Below are 26176 nucleotides of genomic sequence, written 5' to 3'. Positions count from 1 at the left end.
GGTGGGACGTGGAGTGGGCGGCCAGGTGAGAAGCACTTTAAGGAACTGGGACATTTAGCCTGGAGCAGAGAAGGCTCTGGAATGACAGATAACTGCTTTTGATAATGGAAAAGCCATGAGATTCAGGTAAATTACACATATCTATTTGGTTTCAAGAAGTGCCAGCGTCAGAGCTGCCTGGCAGGAGCTTCAGGAAAAGCAGTCTTGGTATCACAAAGAGCTGCCCTGTGGTCAGAACCCCCAAGACAAGATGGGCAGTGGGGAGGGCACACCAGGTGGAGCGAGGGCTGTGGGGGTGAGGCGATGTGCAAGGAGGCGACATGTAAGGCCTCTCAGACCGAGGCAGCAGTTTTTGTGATTCTTGGAAAAGCAAGAAACAGATGACTTCCAAGTGGGGAAAAATCTACCTGTTTATTAAGGGAAAGAAAGGAAAAATGAGAGTTCACAACAGTGAAAATGTGCTCCATGTAATTACTTAGGTTCTCGTAATATTATCCTGTTTACTATATTAAACTTAGGGGTTGACTGTATTTAGGCACTTCCAACATTTCTGATTTGTTTCAGAACTTGTAGGGGTTTTGTTTTAATGGCAAATAAGTTGTTGTTTAGTCGCTAAGTTGTGTCCGACTCTTTGTGACCCCCATGGACTATAGCCCACCAGGCTCCCCTGTCCATGAGATTTCCCAGACAAGAACAGAGGGGGTTGCCATTTCCTTTTCCAGAGGATCTTCCCAACCCAGAGATCAAACCCTTGTCTCCTGCATTGGCAGGCAGATTCTTTACGACTGTGTCACCTAGGAAAGCCCAGCAAATAAATAGGAGCAGCTATATTTTATGAGCCCTTACTATGTAGCAGGTTTTGTGCTAACTTGTTAGGTTGTTAACTTACTCTACTTTTCTAGTTCCTGTGGGACTAGGTATTATAGATGAAGTGACTGAGTCTCAGAGAAGTTAGGTAACCTACCTAAAGTCACACAGTGAGAAGCCGCAGAGCCTGAAGGGTTCACAGCCCGGCCTCTGATTGCACTCCCTCGGCTCCGTGCCATGTGTACACTGAAGGGTCTCAACATTCTGCAAGTTCTTGTGTGCATGTGGAGAGGAAGGAAGGGTATATTTTGGTTGGGTATATATCAGGAAAGGTCTTACAAAGGAGGTGGCCTGCATTTCGTGCATCTAGGTGTCTGGTCTCCAAGGGCAAGGAAAGATGAGGGGACATCTATGGTGTAGGAGGAGTAACTGGTCACTGTGGCCCAGACTCCCAGGTACCTGGGAAGAGGAGAGCTCATGTCTGTTTAATGCAGCCCTGCCAGGAAAACCTCAGAGGAGAGTTATCCTGGAAGATGAAGAATAGCAAACACAATCTGATTGTATTTGAAAGCTGTTGTTTCTGCGGTGTTTGAACCAATTGACAGGAAGAGACAGAATTTCCAGCAAGGCTGCCGGCAGTCCTTCTCAGCACGAAGTATAGAGTAACCCTGGCATTCCAGGCTCTTCATGGACTAGAAAGGTCAGGATCAATTTCTGTGAAACACCTGGAGGTCTTACATCCAGGTCTGCTGCTGAGGAGGCCAGTTCCACCTTCCCCCTCCTCTCCTCCCACCTCCTTTATAGAGAAGCTGCCTTAGGAGGGTGTCTCAGTCCGTTCAAGGAGGGGTGCCTGGAGAGCAGAGCCAGGAGGCAGGGGAGCATCTCAGGAAGAAAGTGCTCCCTGCCCCTCTGGACCAAAGAGGGCTGCTCCCTGGGGCTTGTCTGGATTTCACCCCCACCCCGCTCATTTTAGAAGCTGCCTTTTCTGAATGTTACAGGCTTTTTAGCAGCTTTTCAGAGAACTCTGCTTGGAGGAGACGTCTGCTTGACTCCTGGGCCTGTAGCTCTCAAGAAAGGGTTGGTCTATAAGTCAACCTTGACATCCAGAAAACCAAAGAAAATCCACTCTTTCAGGGAATGCTTTAAAAAATAAAATTAGGTTCAGATTTGTTACTGTACTCTTTCATAGAAAGAGCCTGTTCTCCTGGGGTCATGAACATGTTCAGTAAGCACGTGAGAAGCTGCTCCTTTCTTCTCTTTGACCCGGGTCTCTGTGAGGGTTTTCGCAGCCTCCAGAGGAACCTGTGCCAGTGCTGGTGCTGCTGTCGTCTGTGGCCCCGGAAAGAGGCAGTAGTTTATCATTGTGTAATAAATTCGGTGAAAGAGAGAGCATCTCCACTGTTGTATTAATAACTCCTGCTTACCACCGAGCCTTAGAAATCATCACTCCTCTCCCCCTAGGATTTTAAGATACATTTTTCTCCATTTGCTTCACAAGTAAAGATTGGCAGGCTTCTGTTCTGTGGGAGCTGTTAAAAGGCAGAAGGAAAGGGATGTGAGGGACAGCAGCGCTGCACACATAAACCATTCAATTTAAAGGCTCAGTACAGATTTTTAAAAAATCATTAGGAAACAAGCTGCCTCTGTGGGTTTTAAAAAATACCAGTCAGCTTATTCAGAGGTCGAATTATGTAATTTTCTAATCTCTTACATCTCTCAGATCCCATGTTCACCATCAAACCATTTTGATAACCTGAGCCAATAGCTTCCAGGAGAAATTAACAAGAGTTTCATTTAAGTCAACATTTTTTTAAACTGCAGGTCATGGTTTATTAGTGTCTGTAAAATCAGTTTAGTGGGTCACAGCCTTGCATTAAGAAAAAGAGAAACACAGAGAATATCCTTGTTTTTCTAACAACATGAATGCTCTCTGGTCCTGTTGTTTGAAAGTGTATATTTACACATATGATCATCTATATGTGTGCATCAGGTGACCATGCAAAATGTATTTCTTACTAGGAGTTGTGATCAAAAAAGTCTGAAAGCCACTTATGTTCCCTGAGGATGTGGATGTACTAGCTCCCTAATGTCCATACTCGAGTAGTCAGTGTTCTTAATAGGTAGCTCGTCTTTTCCTGTCAGTAATCCCTGTTGATGCAAATAATCAATAAACAATCTATAACAAGGGATAAAAGAGAGTTTTATCCAAGTCACACTGAGGACTATAGCCCAGGACACAGCTTCTTAGTAGCTCTGAGGAATTGGTCTGGAAGAACCATGGTTTTCAGCACCATGCTTTTTATATCTCATCAGAGCAAAGAACATATACCAAACATGACAGGGCTACATCCCTTCAAGGTTTCAGAAGAGATAGATTAGCACAAAGTGGACATTCTTTTGGATATCGTTGTTGTTTTTTTTCCTGGCCAAGCAACACGGCTTATGGGATCTTACTTCCCTGACCCAGGATTGAACCCTGGCCCCAGCAGTGAAAGCAGAGTCCTAACCATTGGACATCCAGGGAATTCCCTGGATAATGCATTCTTTTTTTTAATGGTTAAAGCAGATGTACAATGGATGATAAACAGGTCATAAGACAGGCTGTTCTAGTTAACATAAACTTCAGGCCACATTATGTACAAGCTAGAATGACTTACCCTTACCTCAATATGTGAAAATTTTCTTCTGTCATCCTAAATGCCAATTCTACCCTCAGCCTAATACCATGTTATGCTTTCCTATAATCTGCCACATTTTTAATTACTGTTGCTGATACATATACCTCACCTTCCTCCTCTCTTCTTATTCAGGATATGATTTTAACAATTTATTGTCATTTTGCTTTGGCTCTGTCTCTTCATTCTTTCTGGAGTTAGTTCTCCACTGATCTCCAGTAGCATATTGGGCACCTACCAACCAGGGGAGTTCCATCTTTCAGTGTCCTATCTTTTTTCCTTTTCATACTGTTCAGTGATTGATGCAAAGAAATAGAGGAAAACAATAGAATGGGAAAGACTACAGATCGCTTCAAGAAAATTACAGATACCAAGGGAACTTTTCATGCAAAGATGGGCACAAATGGTATGGAACCAACAGAAGAAGAAGACATTAAGAAAAGGTGGCAAGAATACACAGAAGAACTATACAAAAAAAGATCTTCATGACCCAGATAATCATGATGATGTGATCACTCACCTAGAGCCAGACATCCTGGAATGCGAAATCAAGTGGGCCTTAGGAAGCATCACTACGAACAAAGCTAGTGGAGGCTATGGAATTCCAGCTGAGCTATTTCAAATCCTAAAAGATGATGCTGTGAAAGTACTGCACTCAAGATGCCAGCAACTTTGGAAAACTCAGCAGTGGCCACAGGACAGGAAAAGGTCAGTTTTCATTCCAATTCCAAGGAAAGGCAATGCCAAAGAATGTTCAAACTACCGCACAATTGCACTTATCTCACACGCTAGCAAAGTAATTCTAGCAAAATTCTCCAAGCCAGGCTTCAACAGTACGTGAATCGTGAACTTCCAGATGTTCAAGCTGGATTTAGAAAAGACAGAGGAACCAGAGATCAAATTGCCAACATCTATTGGATCATCAAAAAGCAAGAAAGTTCCAGAAAAACATCTACTTCTGCTTTATTGACTATGCCAAAGCCTTTGACTGTGTGGATCACAATAAACTGTGGAAAATTCTGAAAGAGATGGGAATACCAGACCACCCAACCTGCCTGCTGAGAAATCTGTATGCAGGTCAAGAAGCAACAGTTAGAACTGGACATGGAACAACAGACTGGTCCCAAATCGGGACAGGAGTACAACAAAGCTGTATATTTTCACCCTGCTTATTTAACTTACATGCAGAGTACATCATGAGAAATGCTGGACTGGATGAAGCACAAGCTGGAATCAAGATTGCCAGGAGAAATATCAATAACCTCAGACATGCAGATGACACCACCCTTAAGGCAGAAAGCAGAGAAGAACTAAAGAGCCTCTTGATGGAAGTGAAAGAGGAGGGTGAAAAAGTTGGCTTAAAGCTCAACATTCAGAAAACTAAGATCATGGCATCTGGTCCCATCACTTCATGGCAAATAGATGGGGAAACAGTGGAAACAGTGACAGACTTTATTTTTGGGGGCTCCAAAATCACTGCAGATGGTGACTGCAGCCATGAAATTAAAAGACACTTGCACCTTGGAAGAAAAGCTATGACCAACCTAGACAGCATATTAAAAATCAGGGACTTTACTTTGCCAGCAAAGGTCCATCTAGTCAAATCTATGGTTTTTCCAGTAGTCATGTATGGATCTGAGAGTTGGGCTGTAAAGAAAGCTGAGTGCCGAAGAACTGATGCTTTTGAACTGTGGTGTTGGAGAAGACTCTTGAGAGTCCCTTGGACAGCAAGGAGATCCACCTAGTCCATCCTAAAGGAAATTAGTCCTGAATATTCATTGGAAGGACTGATGCTGAAGCTGAAACTCCAAATACTTTGGCCACCTGATGCAAAAAGACCCTGATGCTGGGAAAGATTGAAGGCAGAAGGAGAAGGGGACAACAGAGGATGAGATGGTTGGACGGCATCACCGACTCAATGGACATGAGTTTGAGTAAACTCCAGGAGTTGGTGATGGACAGGGAGGCCTGGTGTGCTGTGGTCCATGGGGTCGCAAAGAGTCAACATGACTGAGGAACTGAACTGAACTGAACTGTCATTTTATTTTAAAAGCTTATTCCCATTTTGACTATGGGCTTTGCCTTCAGAACTACAGAAGGACACATTCACCATGACTGACTTCACCTCCCTGGTAGAATGACCTGAACCTTTTGTCATTAAGAAATATCACTCTTCATCTCTGGTAATACCTTTTTCATAAAGTCCACTTTGTAGGACTGTAGTGTATCCTTGGGTGTCCCTGGTGCCTCAGACAGACAGTAAAGAATTTACCTGCAATGCAGGAGACCCAGGTTTGATCCCTGAGTCAGAAAAATCCCCTGGAGAAGGGAATGGCAATCCATTCCAGTACTCTTGCCTGAAGAATTCCATGGACAGAGGATCCTGGCAGGTTACAGTCTATGGAGTAGCAAAGAGTCAGATATGATTGAGTGACTAACACACACACAGCGTAGCCATACAACTGTTGGTTGATTTGTGTTTATACAATATGTCTTTTCATATGTAAACATAATGTGTGTGTACATAATTGTATTAGATATAAATTTTTTGTGTATTTAGGCAGGTATCTTTATATATAGTTCTGTAGCTTTATATTTTACATTATATCTCTTTTTAGCAGGGTATAGTTGATTTTTTTCTGTTTTTAGTTCAGTTCAGTTCAGTTGCTCAGTCGTGTCCGACTCTTTGCAACCCCATGAATCGCAGCACACCAGGCCTCCCTGTCCATCACAAACTCCCGGAATTTACTCAAACTCATGCCCATCGAGTTGGTGATGCCGTCCAGCCATCTCATCCTCTGTCGTCCCCTTCTCCTCCTGCCCCCAACCCCTCCCAGCATCAGGGTCTTTTCCAATGAGTCAACTTTTCGCATGAGGTGGCCAAAGTATTGGAGTTTCAGCTTCAGCATCAGTCCTTCCAATGAACACCCAGGACTTACCTCCTTCTGTTTTTAAATCTAGACTAAAAATTGTTCACCTTAATTGAAATATCTAGTCTTTTTATAGTTACTGTAATAATTTTTGAGTTTAAATCTACCATCCTGTTTCTTTCTTGTTTTTTCTATTTCTTTTTTCCACCTTTCTTTTTTCTCTTCTGCAGTGCCATCTTTTGGATTGATTAGCAGTTTTACCACCCCTTCCTCCCCTTCTTTTGGCTTGTTAACTGTTTCTTTTCTCACTGGAGTGGCTACCCAGAGCTGTGGGCTCTGTGTGCTTTCTGTTAAAGGCCAGGCAGTGAACACTTCACAACACAGCAGAGACATAAAGTCTCTGTTGTTTATTCTTCTTTATCTTCTGTTTCAACCCTTTAAAATTATAAGGCTTGTTATTAGCTTGCAGACCATGCAAAAAAATAGGCCACTGACTGGATTTGGTCTGTGGGCCATGATTTTGGCAATCCCTGGCTTCTTAAAGTCTAATATAAATTAGTGCCTTTACCACTTCTCAGGTGATATAAGGACCTTAGAACAATTAACTTCATTTCCTGACTTCCCAAAATGTGTGCAATTATTGTCATATATTTTAACTCTCCATATATCATCATCTCCATAAACATTATTAATATTCTATAGAGTTAATACTCACTTATGTTTCCCACATATTTACATCTTCTATTGTCTTTCATTCCTTCCTGTACCTCAGGGCTTCCATGAGATCATTTTTCTTTATCTCCTTTAGTGCAGGTTTGCCAGGGAAAAGTTTTTATTGTTTGAAAGTAACATTATTTTTTTACGTTTTTAAATTGACATTGTTGAAATATTGCTTACATTCAATAAAAGGAACTCACTTTCAGTATGCAGTTTGATGAGTCTTGACAGTTTTATATACCCGTGGAACCACTATCACTCTCAAAATATATCCTAAAAGTTCCCTTGTACCTCATCCCAATTAATCCCCCGCCCTAGCCCCCAGGCCCAAATAAATATTGATCTGCTTTTTCTCATACGTTAGATTTATCTTTTCTAGAGCTTCAGATAAGTAGAAGAGATACTGTGTTCTTTTGTGTCTGAGACTGGACTTCCCTGGTGGCTCAGACAGTAAAGCGTCTGCCTATACCGTGGGAGACCCAGGTTCAGTCCCTGGATCAGGAAGATCTCCTGGAGAAGGAAATGGCAACCCACTCCAGACACTCTGTGTCTGAAGAGTAAGAAGCTGGTGTGGCAGGTGCATATTTAACCTTATGAGAAACTTCCCAGCTCTTTCCCAAAGTGACTCGCCCTTTGTACATCTTAGATCTTTTCACAATATCCACTGTTTCTTATGTATTTATTTATTATGTTCCAATCTCATCTCTTTTGCTTAATTTTGAGTGTTTTTTCTTCTGACCCATCTTCCATTTCTGTCTTCAGTATTGTCTAATCTGCTGTTCTGTCCATCTATTGAATTTTTTAATTCAGTGTATTGTATTATTAAGTTTTTGAGGTTCCAGAGTTTACAGTTTCCAGTTCTCAGCCAGAGTTTTCCATCCTGTCCATTAATTCCATGAACATATTAAGTAAAATTATTGTGAAGTTGGTGTCTGATGTCACCATTATCAGAATCCTCTGTCCATCTCTTTCTCTTCTCAGTTGTTTTTCTTGGTTTTAAGCATATAAATGCCTGGTTTGGGGGGGGGTTTGGAGATATAGTTGATTTACAATATTGTTTTCAGATGTACAATATAACGATTCAAAATTATTGTAGATTTTATTCCATTTATAGTTATTGCAAATGCTTGGTTATTTTTGACTGAATGTTTCAAATTGACAATAGAGGGCTTTCCCTGGTGGTCCAGTGGTAAAGAATCCACCTTGCACTGCAGGGGGCTTGGATTCAATCCCTGGTCAGGGAACTAAGATCCGATATGATGCTGAGCAACCAAGCCGGCACTCGGCAACTACTGAGCCTGCATGCCATAACCAGAGAACCTGTGTGCTGCAATGAAAGATCCCAATGCAGCCTAATTAATTATTTTTTTAAAAAAGAAAGAAAGTGGAAGTTGTACAGAGATTTAGGTTGATTTGAGACTACAAGGCCTGCATTATTTCTACTTCATCCTTTGCACCCAGATCCAGCCTGGGTTTTTTTTTTTTTTTTTTTTTAACCAGAGCTCCATCTCGTTGGCCAGCCCTCAGTTTTTGTTCTCTAGCTCGTGAGTCCGCCAAGCTCAGCTCAGGCTCTCTGCCTCTCAAAGTTGCCAGGCGCCTCCAGGACACATGGAGCCCCAAGTGCCAGCTTAAGCCTGGGGCTTCCCCCTCTCAGGTTCTGGCCTTATGATTCTGCACAGCCTTGCCAGTCTTCCATTGCCTTCAAAAAGATTTTCACACACACACACACACAGCACGTCTGGTTGTACTCAGTGGGTGAATGGTCTGAGTCACCTCATCTACCATTGTCAGGAAGATGACGTCATCTAAACCCTAAGAGAATAATTGAATCACATTCCCCAGGCTTTGCAGATGTAATTTAGGGCCTAGCTGACTCAGCTCTGAGAGAGCGTCCCAGTGACTGCACAGTCGAGTGTCTCTGAGTGAGTGCTGAGAGCTGAGTGCAGTGTGTCCACAGGCTTTCTACATTTAAACAAGTGCAGCTCCATTTCCAGCCAGGCTTTCTTACTGCGTGTTTCTCACTTCCTTTCTCCTGACTACTCAGATGTAGTCCTGCCGTCCAGTTAAAGGGGAACTTCTGTAAAACAGCAAACTATTCAGGCTGTAAACAAACCATGTCACATTTTATAAGCTGCAGGTTTCATGCACACCAAAATAGACTTGAATGATCATTGCTTGAAATCTATGACTGGCTAGGAAAAAAGGCACTGAGTAATAAGAAATACAGATAATATTAGAGTGTTGAATTGCACACAATTTAAAATAAAGAGACATTGGAAAGGAATATTATAGAGATGTGGCTTGGTCTGGTACAGCAAAATGCCAGCATATGAAGAAATATGTCACAAAATGTGCTATCTAGGGCAGAAGTTCCCAACCTTCATTTATGTCAAGTAGTTTCCTTCTCCTGTTCAGCTGAGTTTTTAGAATGATTGAGGTTTTGTGTGTGTGTGTATCTGGTTTCAATATGGCATTAATTGATTAAGAAAACGTACCTGCACACATATTCAGGGACTCATGATGATGTAATGAGTGCTGTCTCTTACCCGACACGTTGAGATCCCTGATCTCATGTATCTGACTTTGTCTAACCAAGCATCTGACCAGTGTGTACTGACCTGGATATTCAAAAGAATTATTTTAAAAAGAAACTGCTGGGTTCACTCCCTATTTTCTTAGTTCCAGAGCATTTCTAAGTAATGAATTATATGCATTGAGTAAACGATTTAGCTGAAGATTCTCTGCACCATCATTTACATAAAGCCATTTAAACAGACTTATGGTATATTCTACTTTATTTGAACTGAATATGAGATAATGTAAATTCATAAAATCATGCAGTTTCCAAATATTTTCTCTCTTCAGGAAACTTGTTTAGCTTCCCTCTTATTAAATAAATAAGTTTCAGGGACTTCCCTGGTGGTCCAGTGGTTAGGACACCACGCTAACAATGCAGGGTGGCAGATTCAATCTTTGGTCAGGGAATTAAGATCCCATATGCTGCATGGTGCAGCCAAAAAATTTTTTTTAATTTTTTTTCAATTTTCATTTTTCTTTATTATGCAAGCAGTGTGTTTTTAGCATATGTATTATTGAATACAGATAAGCAAAATAAACTAAAATCATCCATAGTATCCACCATGCCAAGATAATCATTGTTACTGCTTTGATGCAGACCCTCCCAGACCTTTTTCCTAAGCATATTTGTGGATGTTTTTAAAACATGTAAACATTTTAGAAATGTGGCACCTCTTTTCGTATTGTTATTTCAGGGCAATTAAGGTTATTTGATTTTGGGCATTAAGAGATATCTGGAGGAATGGACACCAGAATGTTCCTGTTGGTCCTTTGATCATGAAACTTGGAGTGCTCTTTGTGTTATCACTTGAGTGTGTTTAGTGAGTTTGCGTCATTTTCTTGGAAACCATAGTTTTTCACTTAGTGTTTTATTTTCACAGAGCTATGATCATCCAGCAGGGATCCATCCACTCACTCATCAAATATGAATCGGGCACCTGTTATGCATTAGACGCTGTGTGCTGAGCACTGAGTTAGCACGAGGAAGCATATGGGCCTGCCGGCCAAGAGCCCTGAGCCTAGTGGGAGACGTAGCCCGCACACCAGCTATCGTCCATGGATTCTGTGGGGGCCTCAGGGCAGAACCAGAAAGCCGGGGAGGGGAGGCCCTTGGCAGAAATGAGGGAAGAGGCAGAATGTCAAAATTACTCCAATTTCCTGAGCCAGGAAGGCAGAGGGGTGTCTGCGCAGGTCCAGGGGCACGTGGGCTGTTTGAGGAGGACAAGTTCCATGTTGCTGGACTTTGGCGTGTTGGTGAGGGAGAAAGCTGGGGAGACATAAAAAGGAACCCACAGAAGCAGAGTCCTGACATCTACCCCAGGCCACACTGCTGGCCGGTTGACGGGGGCAGATGTGGAGACAAGGGACACAAGCTTACTGAGGAGAAGCACAGTGAGAGACAAGGAAGCAGCGGCCAAGAGGCTCGGCTGCTAAGCACGGGCCGCCTGGGGAAGCCCTACGTCTCAGCCCCGGGGTTGTCAGCTGGAGACCAGCCTGACAGCTGAGACAGCTTCACTGCCCAGCTGGACAGTGTCCCCGAATACGCTCCCCTGCTGAGCAGCCAGCCTCTCTTGGGGATCTGGGCAGTGGCTCTCCATGTCAGCCACACAGCCTCATGGAGTTTGGGGAGCTGCTGGCCGAGTGTGAGCAGCTGTTCTTCAGCAGGGAAGTAACATGAGTCAGATGTGTGGGCTGTGAGCTCGTGCGTGTGCTCAGCACTCCACTGGAATCTATGAGGAGATTGATTTATATCGAGGAAAGTAAGTCATGGCCCACAAAGAATTTATTACCTAGTTACACAGATAATCAACATCATGGAGCAACGGTGAATAAATAAAAAGAAGAAAAGTAAGTGATCAACAGGCTGCCAGAGGAATTCCAAGGGAGATGCCGTTGCAATGGACCTGAACACAGGCTGTCATGGTCAAGATGTCTTCATGGACAGGGAGGTTGGGCTTTGCTTGTGAAGACTGAACCGGAACCAGCCTAAGGCAGGTGGGAGGCTATTGCAAGTGGACAAATGAAAGGAGACCGAGTTTGATGTTTTCGTCCAACTGTGAGGTTATGGACCTGATCAGAGGGAACTAGTTTCAAAGTTTAATGTGTCAAACTGATGGCATTGAAGCCAACTGGGAATTTTCTACCTAACTCCAATGACGGTGGTTTCACCCTTGCTCCTTGGAGACCTCACAGTGGCCATCTAGGGAGGCACGGGCTGCTAAGAAGCTGGTAGCTCCCAGTCCTCACCCTTCCAGCCATCGGAGCTCCACTTTCCTTAATTTCAAGCAAGCTTTTGTTGAAGTAGAGGGAACTAAAATGTCATTTGGACACTGCAGCAGTAAGCAGAGAACCCTGTAGATTTTTGAATAAAGTTATACTAAGGGCCATCACCCTGCCCATGAATTGGATCTCAAGAAGGCTGTTGAAGATACCTTTGCAGTGGGAGTGATGAGCAAAAGGCAGTGGAAGAGATGCCTCACAAGAAGCAGGAAACATGAGCTGCACTTGAGGCAGAGATGAGTGGGCCATGTCTCAGGGTTTGCGCTCTGACAAAAGGGAATCCACAGGGACTCTTGGAGTGAGGACACATACTACAGGGAAGAAGAAGATGGCAGTAATGAGGATGAGCTTGATTTTCAATGTGGTTAAATTTGGGCTGTGAAGACAGCAAGCAAAGGGTGAAGGCAGGTACCTTGTGTTGGGTTGTTTTGTAAGATCCAGAAGCAGAGTGGCCATTGCTGGAGTCAGGCTCCAGAGAGCGGGCAATGCTGAAAGCCGTAGGTGAGCCCAGATGTCGGGGGAGGTGAGAATAAATCCAATGATAGCGGTGATGAGGAGTCTGAGGAGGTGGCATGCATTTTCCAAGGAAGTGTCTGCTGCATCTCCGTTTGAAGTGCTATCCACTTTATTTTGGTCCCCATTTTGCATATGAGGTTAGTCTGGGTGACTCAGAGCAGAGGAACAAGACGCCAGAAGTTACCCAGACATGCACAGCTGGGACTAGAATCGTTTTTCCTCATCTCCCAATTCTATCATCTGTTCCTCAACTATAACTTTAAACTCTTTTTCTTTTAAATTTTAATTAATTAATGTATTAGTTTATTTATGGCTGTGCTGGGTGTTCGTTGCTGTGCACGGGCTTTCTCTAGTTGTGACTAGCGGGAGCTACTTTCTACTTGTGTGGGGGCTTCTCATTGCAGTGGCTTCTCACTGCAGAGCATGGACTCTAGGTGCACAGTCTTCAGTAGTTACAGCATGTGGGCTCAGTAGCTGTGGCACACGGGCTTAGTTGCTCCGAAGCATGTAGGATCCTCCCGGACTAGGGATCGAACCCATGTCCCCTGCCTTGTCAGACAGATTCTTAACCACTGGACCCCAAGGAAGCCCTAAATTATGAAATCTTGTGCTTTTCATGTAAAAGCTAGTCTGTGATTAACACTGTGGGTTTAACTTTTCAAAGAACCACTTTGATTATTAATGAAACTGGGGGGAGGGTACAGGTGAAAGAAACTTTAGTAATGAAATGTGTCATGGACTTGATGCTCTGTGCTAGACCTTTCTTCATGGTCCTGCATTGCTGACCCAGATGGCTTCCAGAGTGGGTTGGGTTTTGCTGTTCCTTAGGATCAAATACAGAAAGGAAAACAGGAACAAGTAGTTTCTGAAGTGATTTAATCCTGAATGATGTGGAAAGAAAGGGAAGTGGGATTCTCTTCCCAGTTGTCTTCCATTCCGGGCTGCCGAATGCAGAAGGTGGGTCTCGCGATGATTGGTTGATTGTTAAGTGTGAATGATTCCCAGGTTGTCTGGAATCAGTTGGACAGATGACTTGGTTGTAATTTCATGATGAGCTTAGTGAAAAAAATATCAGGAGAATTTTCAGGAGATCTTTGTAATTATCTGCCAGTGGTTGTCATAAGGTGAGGATTTTCAAAACCCACCTAAATGCATACTGATCTCCACCTGACAAAGAGTGGCCTCCGCTCCTCCGATGGCTCAGCTGTGTCACTTCACCTGACTCAAGGGGTACTGTTCATGCCCCTGACATCCTTGGTCTTAGTTTGAAAATAAACCTCAGCAGACCTTCCTTCATCCAAGAACGCTGTCCTGTCTCCACCAGCTGCCCACCAGCTGCCAGGGCAAGGAGGCGGGTGAGCAGGGAGAATGTTGCCACTGCCTCACTAAGGGGCTTTCCTCCTGATCAGCTTTCCTTGGGGGTGTTCTGTGTAATTATGTCAGCATGGTTATTTGTCCCACTTCTTTACTTAATGTTACAAAGCAGTCTTTTCCCCGTATCATTAAAATATTCATAAACAACAGTTTACTAGCTTGTAGTTATTTCATTGTGGTTGTTCCATAATTAATCTTTTCTTTATTATTGGTCACATAGGTAGTTTCTGCCTTTTCACTGTTATAAATAAAACACTGGAAAAATATATCTTGTTTCCACATTTCTGGTTCAAGACTGATTCCTAGTTACTGATTACTGAAGAAAGGATACAGACCTGAAGGATTGTGCCACCATACACACCCAAGGTGTCGTATGTAAGTGGTCACAAGCAGAGCATCACTCAAGAGTGTTGCCTAGTTGTCCATTGGGTTTTGTCTTGCTATGTTCAGATTTCCCTGTGGGTTTGGGGAAGTAAGCCCAGCTCCCCTCACATGCCCCACGGGAGGCCTGGGCCACAGCTGGCCTGCCTCTCATGTCCTCACCGCTGGCATTTTCAGCCCAGCGATGCTTGCCCTGTAAACTTAAGAGGTAGAATCTAGGCCTAAGTAAGTTTGTTTGATGTTGAACAGGTGAATGTGTGGTGAAGAGCTGGGCCCACAGAGGAGGTCTGGCCTTTGCCCTTGGCTTCTGGGAAGTGACCTGTGGCGGGCCCGATAGGAGTGTCTTGATTTGGGTACAGGGCCAGTCCACCCAAAGGCTGAGAGCAAGCCTGTGGTGGGCTCCAGGGCCCCAGGGGCTCCCGTGGTCAGAGTTGCTTTGCACCTGCCATCACACATGAATGCTGGAGAGGCCACACCTGCTCCTTCTGTACAGATGGGGAGAGGAAGAAAGTGAAGTGGAGGCTGAACTTTAAGATGTGAAGTTGGATGCCCAGGAGTCTCAAAAATCCCGTGAGGCACAGAGGTCCTCCCAGCATGGCCAAGCCTCCCCCACCCCTGGTCTGATGTGCTGTCCCCTCACTCCTTCTTTTCCCACCTCCTTCTGCCTTCATCACCTGTTTCTGTCGCTGTGGCTGTTTTGTGTTTTCTAGGATTCCTGGGCGGCTGAATGACAGGAGGACCCCCCTGGGCGAGCTGAACTGGATCTTCACAGCCATCACGGACACAATCGCATGGAACGTGCTTCCTCGGGGTGAGGCCACCCGGCCGTGGGCTGGCGGGAGGGCTGCTGCCCCAGAGTCAGGAGACTCTGGCCCTGGGATGTGCGAGACGTCAGAAGGGAGGACCATGTTCCCCTCAGTGAAGAAACCAGAGGGGATGGGCGGGAGAGAACAGGAACCCCAGAGGTTCTTCGAGGATGAAGTGCGTCTAGAGAAACATCTGCTTTGGCCCTTAGTGTTTTCAGGGCAGATTCAAGGCTCATCTGTCTTCATGGAACACACCATCCATATTTCTTACAACTGCAGTTACTACTGTAGTATAACGAGCATTTGTGTTTTTTGTTGATAGTTGCTTGGGTTCTGCTGTCTGTTCCAGTTACACATGTAACAGATGTAACAGATGTAGGTTACTGCCAGTGGAAAATGTGCATGTCAGTCCCAACCTGCTGGTGGCAAATTCTGATAGAAGTAAGTTTGTATATTTGGCTTTAAATGCTGAGCATGAGTCACTGAAGACAAATTCTTATCTTTTCTCTGCCCTCAGATCTCTTCCAAAAGCTCTTCAGACAGGACCTGTTGGTGGCTAGTCTGTTTCGAAATTTTTTATTGGCAGAAAGAATCATGAGGTCATATAACTGCACCCCCGTCAGCAGTCCACGCCTACCCCCCACGTACATGCACGCCATGTGGTAAGTGTTTCTTGCCAGACCAGTGTCAGGTTCTCTAAGGTGTGTGGTTTTTCCATTTCTTTCTTTCTTTTTTTTTAAATTTGGCTGTATCAAGTCTTAGTTATGGCACATGGGCTTCATTCCTCCAACAGCATGTGTGATCTTCGTTCTCCAACCAGGGATCAAACCCACGTCCCCTGCAGTATAAGGCGGATTCTTTTTTTTTTTTTTTTTTACAAGGCGGATTCTTAACCACTGAACCACGAGGGGAATCCCTCCCATTTCTGAGATAGTCCAAGTGTAAGGGAATTACCTGAGCAAAATAGGAAGACGCACCTCCAAGCATGGAGTCCTCCTGGGTCAGGCACTCAGCTCTTCCTGAGTCCCCTGCAGAAGGGCAGGTGTCTCTGAGGGTCGTCCAAGGCCTAACGGGACCAGCGCCTCCAGAGGCCCTCTGATTCATGGCTCAGATGGAGAGGGCCCAGGGGTGAGTTTCTGACTCTGTAAGGGTTGGTACTGAGGAAAGAAACTGCCAGCTGAGTTCATGAAGTGTGTCCAAGATTGCTCCAGAGATGGAAAACTGCTGGGTTCATGACCAGGTCATTTGCATGCTTATTTCATACATGTGTGCATGTATACACATACTCTCACACACACATGAGTGTGATCTTTATGACACTTTTATGTTGATTATAAATTTCCTTCAAAACTAGGTTACTGTTCCTTACACTACTGCTAGTAGTAAGCACAATATTATAACAACATCAATGGAAATTGTCTTGAATCTAGACATTATATCTGAAGGCATTTGGTTTCTTCCCATTTCCATACTTTTGTGACACAAGCAGAGTTTGAGGACGTACTGAAAAGGGGCAGTAACAAAGGAAAATGAGCCTTAGTTATATCCATCTGGGAGAAACCCTAATGCAAAATATTTTAGAAGAGTAGTTCACTTCTATTTAACCCTAAAAACCACTTCCCTGATACTGGGAAAGATTGAGGGCAGGAGGAAAAGAGAGCAACAAAGGATGAGATGGTTGGATGGCATCACCGACTCAATAGACATGAGTTTGAACAAATTCTGGGAGATAGTGAAGGACAGGGAAGCATGGCATGCTGTAGTCCATGGAGTCACAAAGAGTTGGACATAACTTAGTGACTGAACAACAGCAAAAACCACTTTATGATGTATTTTCAGGTTTATTTGGAGTGGTGGTTTTTTTCTTTTTAAATATGTGCATGACCACTTTCCCCTGACTCTGGAAACCCTGAGAACCAAGAAGGAGGTGGTAAACTCCCCACCTCTCATCCACTTGAGGAATATCAGAAATTAGCATTTTTATGTATGAGATAAATCAAGATGCACTATGCTGCCGAAGCGCCAGACTGTAAACAGAAATCAAGTTAAAACATGCCTCATTCATATCCTTTGTAAGAGCTTGTAGCATAAACTAGAGAACAAGTTACAAAGAAACAGAGGAATAGGGGCAGACCGCAGTGGAAGAGTCACTGTGCAGCTGTTTAGATCCTGTGAGAACAGACTGGCAGAACAGCCGATGCAGCTTCCTTCCCTCCGTGAAGATTAGAACTAGGAGCGGGGGTTGGGAGGAGGGGGTTGAAAAGCCTCTCTAATGCTTAGGATGAATAAATAGAAAGAAGATCCACATTTCTGGAAGAGGAGATCCTCAAAACAGCCTTATCCTGGGGGAAAAAAAAAGCGATGCCTTAAGTTCTATTACTTTTGAACCAGGTTTTTATAAAATATGTATTATTAAAGAGGAAAGAAAAAGGGAAAAGAGCTGAACAGGGGTAGTGCTGTGTCTAGTCATGGATAGAAAACTATTTAAACCACAGGAAATGGACCTCACACCAGCCACCCAGTGTGAAAGGCTTCCTGGGCTACTGCAGTCACTTGGGCTACTGGCCAAGCAGATCCCCCAGGAGACGGAAATACAGGATGGACAGAGGGCACAAACTTTTAGCAAGAAGCAGCCTAAGTCCTCTCCACCTTGTTGCCCACCCAATAGCAAGTCTTTGGGATAGTTGTCTTTGTGTGCATGTTTCTCTGGATTTGAAACTGCCTCTTCTAAGGTGTGCTCAGCTGCATAGAGTAATAAACAGCGTGTGGTCCTGGAGAAGAGAAGAAGGACCAGAGCCAGAGCTGAGAGCAGACAGAACAGGCAGGGAAGATGGCAGCAGGAGAAGGAGACCTGTAGAGGAAGCACCCAGAGAGCACAGAACGGAACAGTGATACCTGCCTCTCTTCATCAACCTACAGATCCTTCTCTAGTATTGGCCTCTTAGAACATGTCTGAATCCTGGAATTTGCATAAATACTGTTTAATACAAGGTCCAGATTCTAACAACAGCATCTCATAGTCCTGCCCATCTCTTTTATTGATTTCCATGCCCACCTCGAAAACTAGAAGTATGGCCCTCTCACCTGCGAGTTTAGCTCTCCTTGAATCTCATAAAACAGATCCTCATTTGTATATATTTGTTGTGAAGAGAAACGTGAGCTAATATAGCAACCCACAGAGGCCCAGATAAGTGCAGGGAAAGTTCCTCTGGTCTCCCAGGGCATGTGAAATTGCTAGCAGTCATAAATGCACCTTTGGGTCTTTCTGCTTGCCTGGTTCCAACCTGCCTGCACACTCCAGGCTACCTCTGCAGCTGATAAGCTCCCTAGGACTTGAGTACAGTCTAGTCCCTCAGGCTGCATGGTCCGCCATCCTGCAAAGCACTGTCTGTAGCCTGATACCCTCCCCGCTCCCTTTTAGGCAAACTCTGGTTGTTGCATGCTGGGTTTCATGGGAGATGGACTCAGAGGGGTCAATGAAGGATGCTGTGAGGGAAGGTTCCTGGGATCACCTCCCTGGATGGGGAGGCAGCCTGACCCCTGACCTGACCTTGACCAGCACATTCCCTACCTGGCAGTGTTGGACCCTGACACCTCCCACTTCACTCTAGCCCCTGCTGCCCCGTCCACTTTGCATCCACCCATCCCAGCTCAGGAGGAGGACTGAGCAGGTTGCTGAGGAAGAACCAAGGAACGGGACTGGTGAGACAGTCAGAGGCTCTGACAAGGAAAGCTGTCAGAATGTTAGCTATAAGAAGGGAAGCCAGAGGCAACCCCAGTACCTAATATAACCAGGATGTAATTGAGATACATATACTTGAAAAAATTCAAGCCATCTTAAAATTTTGTTTATCAAGATTATTTATTCTTATGCAAAATACATGTTAAATGACAAAAACAGAACACCAGACTGTATCAGCAATATAATTACTTTTACGTTATGCATGGGGAAAACGACTAGGTAGAATTATAACAAGATGTTAATGGTGTTAATACCAGAACCAGAGGATTGGAGTGAGAATGCTCTCTTTTAAAAGTTGATAGATATTACTTCTGTAATTAAAAATCTACATGTAGATGTTTTAAGCCTTTGAAACACTAAAGCTATTTTTTAAAATTAAGTCATTAAGGTTGAGGTATTCCTTGTCAAAAACACAAAACTGGAGACAGAAGAATCATTGGATGCTTCTTTGCATGAAAAAAAAAAGTATAACTAGTAGAACTCCCTGACGGTTAGTACCTGCACTTGATCTCATTTGGTATTTGATATTTTTTAAATGTTGTGGAAAGAGCTCATTAAAACCCTAAATTGGAAATCACTCAGATGTGTTTGACTCCATCCTGTGTTTGTTACTATACACAGGATTGGGATTGCTACTAGAACACCAATTGCAGCAATGATTTAATTTAGCTTGTAGTTGCACACTCACTATGCACAGGGCACTGGGAGACCTTGTAAAGATCATTGTGAAGATCATTAACAAGCCATTCTAGGAAAGGTATGAAGTAATGCCTGAGCATTTATTGAATATCAAGCACTGGTGACCCAGCCTGGACACGTTGTGTGTTCCCTGGTGGGCATCAAGCCCTCACACATGGCCCTTGTGTCACCATAGACATAGCCTCAGGGTTGGACTGTGTGGGTCCTAGTGTCGTGTCCACCACCACTTATGGGAAGAGCTCCATCAGGGTGTGGGCATGAAGAGAGGGCTTTTCAGAAACATGCAGGGTGCAGAGCAGGCTGGCACCCAGAGTATGTTCCCCCCTGGGGTGGAAGGAAGGGCCTCAGGCAGTAGGAAATCTCTCCGTCCCTCATTTGCTCCCGTGGCAGATGCTTCACGTCCTGTGAGGGCTTCGATGGGGGAACACACAGACCTCAAAACGAAAGGCGGGGGAGTTGTCAAGGAGTGTGGTGGTGTGGCGAGAGCCAGGCTGCATCATGTGCATCGTGGAGCCCCAACTGCAGCTTTTAAAGAGCAGCCAAAAATCTGTATTCTCATCTATAATTTCCTTGTTTAAAATGTTGGTGTCTAATATAGCATTTAAAAAAAAAACATTCTGAGGGCCAAACTAAATGCTTGGGGACCAGATGCAGCCATCAGGCTGTCCAGTAGGGGCTCTGGGCCAGGCCGGGATGCCCTGAGTTTGAAATTGGGAGTACAGCTTCTTGGTGGCCCAGGGACCCTGAAACGCTTGGTAACCATGTGCAGGGCTTAAAGGTGGGGTGGGGCCAGGCTGCTCTCCTCACCCAGGTCTTGGCATGGCCTGTCCTGCTCTGCGTGTCCACAGCCAAAGGTTCTCCAAGTGGGAATCTTTTTCTGAAATCTAATATCATGGCTTCCAATCTTTATATTCTGAGAAATGCCAAATAGGTAAGTCTAAATTAGGGCTTTTCATACAGAAATCAGAGGAGATGAGATTTCACGGGAGGAGAATCACAGGGATGTAACACATCCTCCCCCGATGGGGTTCTTCCTAACAGTGCCAGCTTGAGCCTGTAGCCAGATAAATGTTAGTCAAGCCCGTTAAAAATGTTGAAAATTATACCATTAACCTACTTTGATCCGGAATCAAATATAAAATCAGGCTTTAGATTGAAGAAGTAACATGCTTGTAGGAACATCATCATGCAGTGAAAGAGAGAAGTGTCAATCAGAAGCCAGATGGCAGGTCCCTGAGACATAGGGACCAACCAGAGCATCCGGCACCCTCTCAGCATGGGGTTTCTCTGTAGAAGCAGCCCCACAGCCTGGGTCTCCAGAGGATGAGCCTCCCCACTGATCAGAGGGACAGCGGCTCCTCCTGGAGGGTCATGGCACTTGGGCTAGGAATTTCACAAGCCCTCCAGTTGGACCATGCTACCATGTTGTAGATCTAGGGAGTAGAAAAGCACTCAGCATGGGTGATAACCTTTATTTATTTATGAAATCATTCAGAACTGTCTCATACCAAGTCAGAGACCACAGATACTTGGTATAAACGCCGGGTCAAGCAGCTGCATACGGCATGCAGCCACATCAAGGGACCCTGACTTGCTTAGGATGGATAGACTCCCAGGTGTTTTCCCTCCTCACCTGGAAGTAGACAGAGGTAGTGGTTAGAATACCAGTTAGTTGGTAACACCAGATCCAGTGGCTTTACAAGAATACTGGTTAGGTGGTAATACCAGATCCAGTGGCTTTACAAACCGGAGTTGGTTCCTCTTTCCTGTATAGCTAAGTGGCTCACTTGAGCATCACAGGTCTCCACTCTCCCCAGCGGCTGTGTGTGGCACCTGGTCTATGGAAGCTGGGGTTGTGATCTCCATCATGGGTAGCAGGCATCCAGCTCACAGTCCTATTCTTAGGGGAGGTGGGAGAGCTGTGATGCAAAGGCAGGAGCGTGTGAGGCCTGGAAACCAGAAAGATCATGCTCTCCTGCACTCGGGTTCACCAGCCACTCCTGAGGTCTAGGCTCCTGGCCAGTGAAGCATTGCCATGGGCTTTTAGCAGAGCTCATTCAGGTGATGAAACCTTCGACAACAATGCCCACAGCTCTTTCTCCCACCTGGTAAATTGACCAAAGTCTGTTCGTCCCTAGGGAGTGCACAGCCAAGGTAGTTGGAAAGAGCATTCCGAATAAATAATTTACCGTCTAGTTACTGTGTTCCTTGGGTGGTGATGGAGAGGCTGAATTTTCAGCAGGGGGAGGCAGGGAACAAAGCCTAACAAAAATTGAGGTTAAAACATGAAGTCATACGCGTTCACACTTTGCTTCAGGCGGGGGGCGCCGATGATGAAATGCTCAGCGCCCGGCTCCTGTTTAATTTTTGATGTGAAGCCATCGGGGAGCCGTTCGCCTTCACTTTCAATTTCAGCAGGTCCTGAAACCTTGCGTTCCTCCACGGTAATAACCTGTGTATTCCTTCCCATCAAGGGAGCCTGGCTGACTGACTGATCAGTGCAGATGGAGCCGGGTGCTCTTGGAAGGCTCTCCTCACGGCCCACTCCTTGGGCGCCTGCCATCTTAGGCCCGTTTCCTGAAAACTCGAGCTCTTGCCTGGATGGCACGTTCTCCAGGCCGTGATTCATCGGCAGCCCACGGCTCAGGGCCCCACTGCTCTGAGCCTCGGGGGCGGGGAGCCCGGGGTCCTCCCTCCGGGGGGGTACAGCTGGCGCGGCTGGTCCCAGGGGCTGTGGGAAGTGCGAACGCAGACACCTCCCAAGTTCTGCACTCGCCTGGGTGCCAGCAGCCCCCCACCATGGCTCAGGGTTTTAAGGACTCACTTTCCCACTTTCCCTTAGTGAGAATCCCAAATTAAGACTCTAAGTTCGTTTGATTTTACCCTAGAAAATGTAGCCAGTTTTAACCAACTGAATAGATGCTCAGCAGAGTGTACCTTTGTGCTGTTGAAAAGGCTGCCCTATGATCAAAGGCTTGATAAGAACTCTGAGGTCCTCAGCCTGACCCTTTCCTTTTGTACAGTCAACAGTCACAGGCCCTAAAGAAAGACTGGCTTGCCCAGCGCCAGCCTGCCGCTCTCTCCCGCCCCTGCCTGGGGCTCACTGCAGCCTCACTGCGTGCTGGTAGTCTGATTGGCCTCTTGGTGTCAGGCAGGTCTTCAGTGCTCCCCCACATCCTCCCTCCTCCCTTGTCCTCCTCAGTGCCTTGAACAGAGGCCCTTGTCCCCATCCCCTCTCACTTAGGCAGCTGTGCCCCTGCAGACAGGGCCCCTCCTTGCTCCCGGTGAAGCAGGCGAGACACCTCCTTCCTTTCAGGCCAGGAGTCTCCTCTGAGCTGCTTTTCTGGCACAGAAACGTGCAGCTGGCAGAGGACTCGACCCTCCTCCGTGGCTAGACCCAGGTGGGAGCCAGCCCTTAGGAGGTGGCAAGCCAGACAGCCCACACTCCTCAGACGATTGTCGCCCAGGGCCTGCTGCAGCTTCGTCGGGTTTTGTTTCGCTCTTTGGAGAGGTCTGAGGGCAGTTGGTCTCGCCAGGGCAGCCTAGTCTCTGATACTTTGTCTAGGACACCCCAGCAGGGATATCATTAATGGTTTACAGCTCTTCTTGCCTCCTGAATTTGAGGAGATGGTTCTGAAAGAAGGCATGGAAGCCTGCTATACAGAAGGCACAGTTTCCTGGTGCCCCCCTACAGTAAAGTGGCTGTATCAAGACCACCAGCTGCCCCAGACCCCCCTGCCCACAGCACCTCCCCCGTCTGGTGCTCACTTTTCCTCTTCTAACTCCTGAAGTTGAAACTTTTAATTTGATTAAATTCAATGAATCTTCATAGAGCTTAATTACAATAATTGACTTTGCTTCTGTCTTAACAAAGTGTAAGCGGCTCCCTCAACGCCACAGAATAACCATCTCGCCTACAGTCTGGGCACTTATTGAGCATATGGGAGCTATTTATTGCCCATACTTTGAGGCACTTTTGATTATCTCCTGATTGCTTCTTAATTAGATTGAAGGGGGAAGGGCAGGCTTGTGCAGAAGGGGCCAGTCTGGGCAAAAGAAAGATATTCCATATACTCGAAAGAGAGTTTTCTAGTCTTTCTATTCATCTTCCATTTTGTTTTTCTGGATGTTTTCCTTTTTCATTCCTATTTTGACCGTTTATGAAGACCCATGAGAAGAAACCTCTTGCACACAAACAGGCAGTTATTAGTGTAAATAAACCTAACGTGGAATCCTTGTATGTGTCAGGGCATTGTAGTAGGAGGAGATTGCCATACCAGAAACAAAATCCCTTGTTCAGACCATCACTTCCAAGAGGAGCACATTTCTAAAAGAAAGGGAGGTCTGAGGGAGAGAATCTTTATATCCTTGGGAATCCGCACTGAGATTGAGACCACAGAGAAAGGAAGAAACTTGTTTGTATCCAGTTTAGAATCAATGTTGGATGTTGCTGGGAAACAGCAGGCCTCTGTATATGTCCCTCGATGTCATCCACCCACTGAGGTCTTCACAGGACCCTGTACAGGAGACACAATCTTTAGCCTACCTCACAGGCAGTGAAACTGACTCTTGGAAGGTGATGCCATGACCCAGTGTGGCCTTCTCTTGCACATCTCATAGCGAGTGGAGCCAGGCCCAGCACCACAGGAAGTTGGAGAAGGTGATGGGGCCCAGCCATCGAAGAGGCTGCCACCTCCCCGCATACAGGGCACCACCCGTCTCATCCCCAGTGGTTTGCATTGGACACAGCTTCCCACCACCCACAGAGGGGTGCAGCGGCCGCAAGGACAAGGGGCAGTTCTAGCTGTGGGCCAAGGGAGACCCTTTCTCCCAGCCCCACCTGGCCTGTCTCTGGTGAAGCACCTCAGCCTGACCTCGGCCTTTCGTGGCCAGTTTGTGTGTGATGCCGCCCCAGTCCAGCCACCCAGAGCCCCAGCTGCCGTCAGTGTGGGCAGGCTGCCGCACTAGGTAGGCTCAAGTTGGGGCAGAAACTATTAGTTAGAACATGGACAAGGCCCTTTATTTTTCCTGAGCTCTTTCTCCTTTTAATTTGAAGAGAAAAGCTGTCATCAACAAAATGGCTTTAGAGTGCTGCCAGCCGAGATTTCCTCGCCTCCTGTGCACCCCACTGGCAGCTCCACCCTGACTCAGCCGCTCATGGGCTCCTCTGCCGTCAGGGCCCCTGTGGGTGAGCCCATCAGTAATGCTTCGTGGGTCCCTGTCTGCTCTCTCCCCAGGCAAGCCTGGGACCTGGCTGTGGACATCTGTCTCTCCCAGCTGCCGACCATCATCGAAGAAGGCACAGCATTTCGGGTGAGTCCCATTTCCCCCCGACCCAGGGCATCCTGCTTGGTCCCTGCAGCTGTTTCTCTGGCCACCTGGCCTGCCAAGCCCCTGTTTGGGTGTCAGAGACAGCCCTCACCCACCTGAGAGAAGATTTATTAGCCAGAAGCTTAAAAGATTGCACCAACCAGGGGTTATTTAAAGTTAGATTATGAAATGGTGAGCTCTTAAAAATGTCTTCTCTATAATGTTGTTGTCTTGGGTCTGCTTTTCTTAATGTGCACTCCCTGATCCCGGATTCTCAGCCTTTTCACTGTGAACGATGCTTGAGACTCTCGGCCCTGAGGGGATGTCTGGTCACCAGGTGCTTTTCCTAGTTAGTGGTCTGGTCGTCCTTGAGTCATCTGGTTTCACTCATGGCTCCTGAGGCAAATTGCCTCTCCCTCTCCCCAGGGGACTTGTCCGCTGCTCACTAAGGGTCTCCTCTTGCCTCCATTCCCTATGCAGCCCCCGGTTTTATTCAAGATTTGCTCATTGGCTGGGTGTTTGCTGTGCATCAGATACCACATCTGGGTGCATGTGGGTGAGACCCAGTCCCTTCTCTCAAGAAACCCGTTAAAAAGAGAAGAACCACCCCTCAAGTTAGAACACAGTTAAACCTCCCAACTCTGATCCCCTGAGGGACCAGGCAGGCATTCAGGACTGGGGGTAAATGGGCTGGGGGGAGTGGGAGGCAGCAGGTGGCTCCAAGCCATCCCCTGAAGAGGATGGGGAGGGTGGGGCTTGCAGGTCGGAGTCATTGGCTTTTTCTCTCCACACCGTCTTCTCTGGTCCTGTTGAAGAGACTGCAGTGGGCAGCTCAGTTTCCTTATTTTTAAATGGGAATTATAGTTGTATCCAATTCAAGGAGCATGTGAGGACTGGAGGGCAGAGCATGGCAGATGGTACCTGCTGGACATGAGGGTTCCTGACCTTGGGTGTAGTCACACAACTTTGACTGAGGTCAGAGGCACCCACCTCTCACTGCAAAGGCTTTTCGTTCTTAGTGCACATCACGATCATCAGGGAAGCTTTTAACCTTACTGAGTCAGGGGCCTGGGTGTGTGTGTGTGTGTGTACGTATGTATATCTCAGAGGGAGGGGTGTATGTGCATGTATATTTGTGTGCATGTATCTTTAGGGTATGGGTGTGTGTGTTCTCTGTCAGGTGTGTGTACATGTGTGCATATCTGGGGCGGGGGGTGTTTTATGTGTGTGTGTTAACCCCTCAGATGATTTCAGTGTCTCCAAGACTGGGGTACCTGGACTACAAGGTCCTTCCTCTCAATTTTGTCTTATCTTTCATCCCCTCCTTTATTGCTGGAACCTTTCCCATTTTATTATGAACGTTTTCAAACCTACAGCAAAGTTGGAAGAATTCTGCAGCAAGATCCCGTCTGGCCCTCGCTG

At 45.9% G+C, this 26176-nt stretch overlaps 1 protein-coding gene across 2 annotated transcripts in view; it reads left to right on the top strand.

Moving 5' to 3' along the window:
• The window catches only part of RPTOR (regulatory associated protein of MTOR complex 1), a 315748-nt gene that overhangs the window by 198269 nt on the left and 91303 nt on the right, over positions 1-26176 (top strand). For both annotated transcript variants that reach the window (XM_043905267.1, XM_043905266.1), the window contains exons 8-10: positions 14908-15008; positions 15521-15665; positions 24682-24757. In XM_043905267.1, coding sequence (XP_043761202.1) covers positions 14908-15008; positions 15521-15665; positions 24682-24757 — 322 coding nt within the window. The remainder of the gene's footprint in view (positions 1-14907; positions 15009-15520; positions 15666-24681; positions 24758-26176) is intronic.

The sequence above is a fragment of the Cervus elaphus genome, chromosome 5 (assembly GCF_910594005.1).
Source record: "Cervus elaphus chromosome 5, mCerEla1.1, whole genome shotgun sequence".
NCBI classification, from domain to species: domain Eukaryota; kingdom Metazoa; phylum Chordata; class Mammalia; order Artiodactyla; family Cervidae; genus Cervus; species Cervus elaphus.
This window is presented reverse-complemented; position numbering and strand designations above follow the sequence as displayed.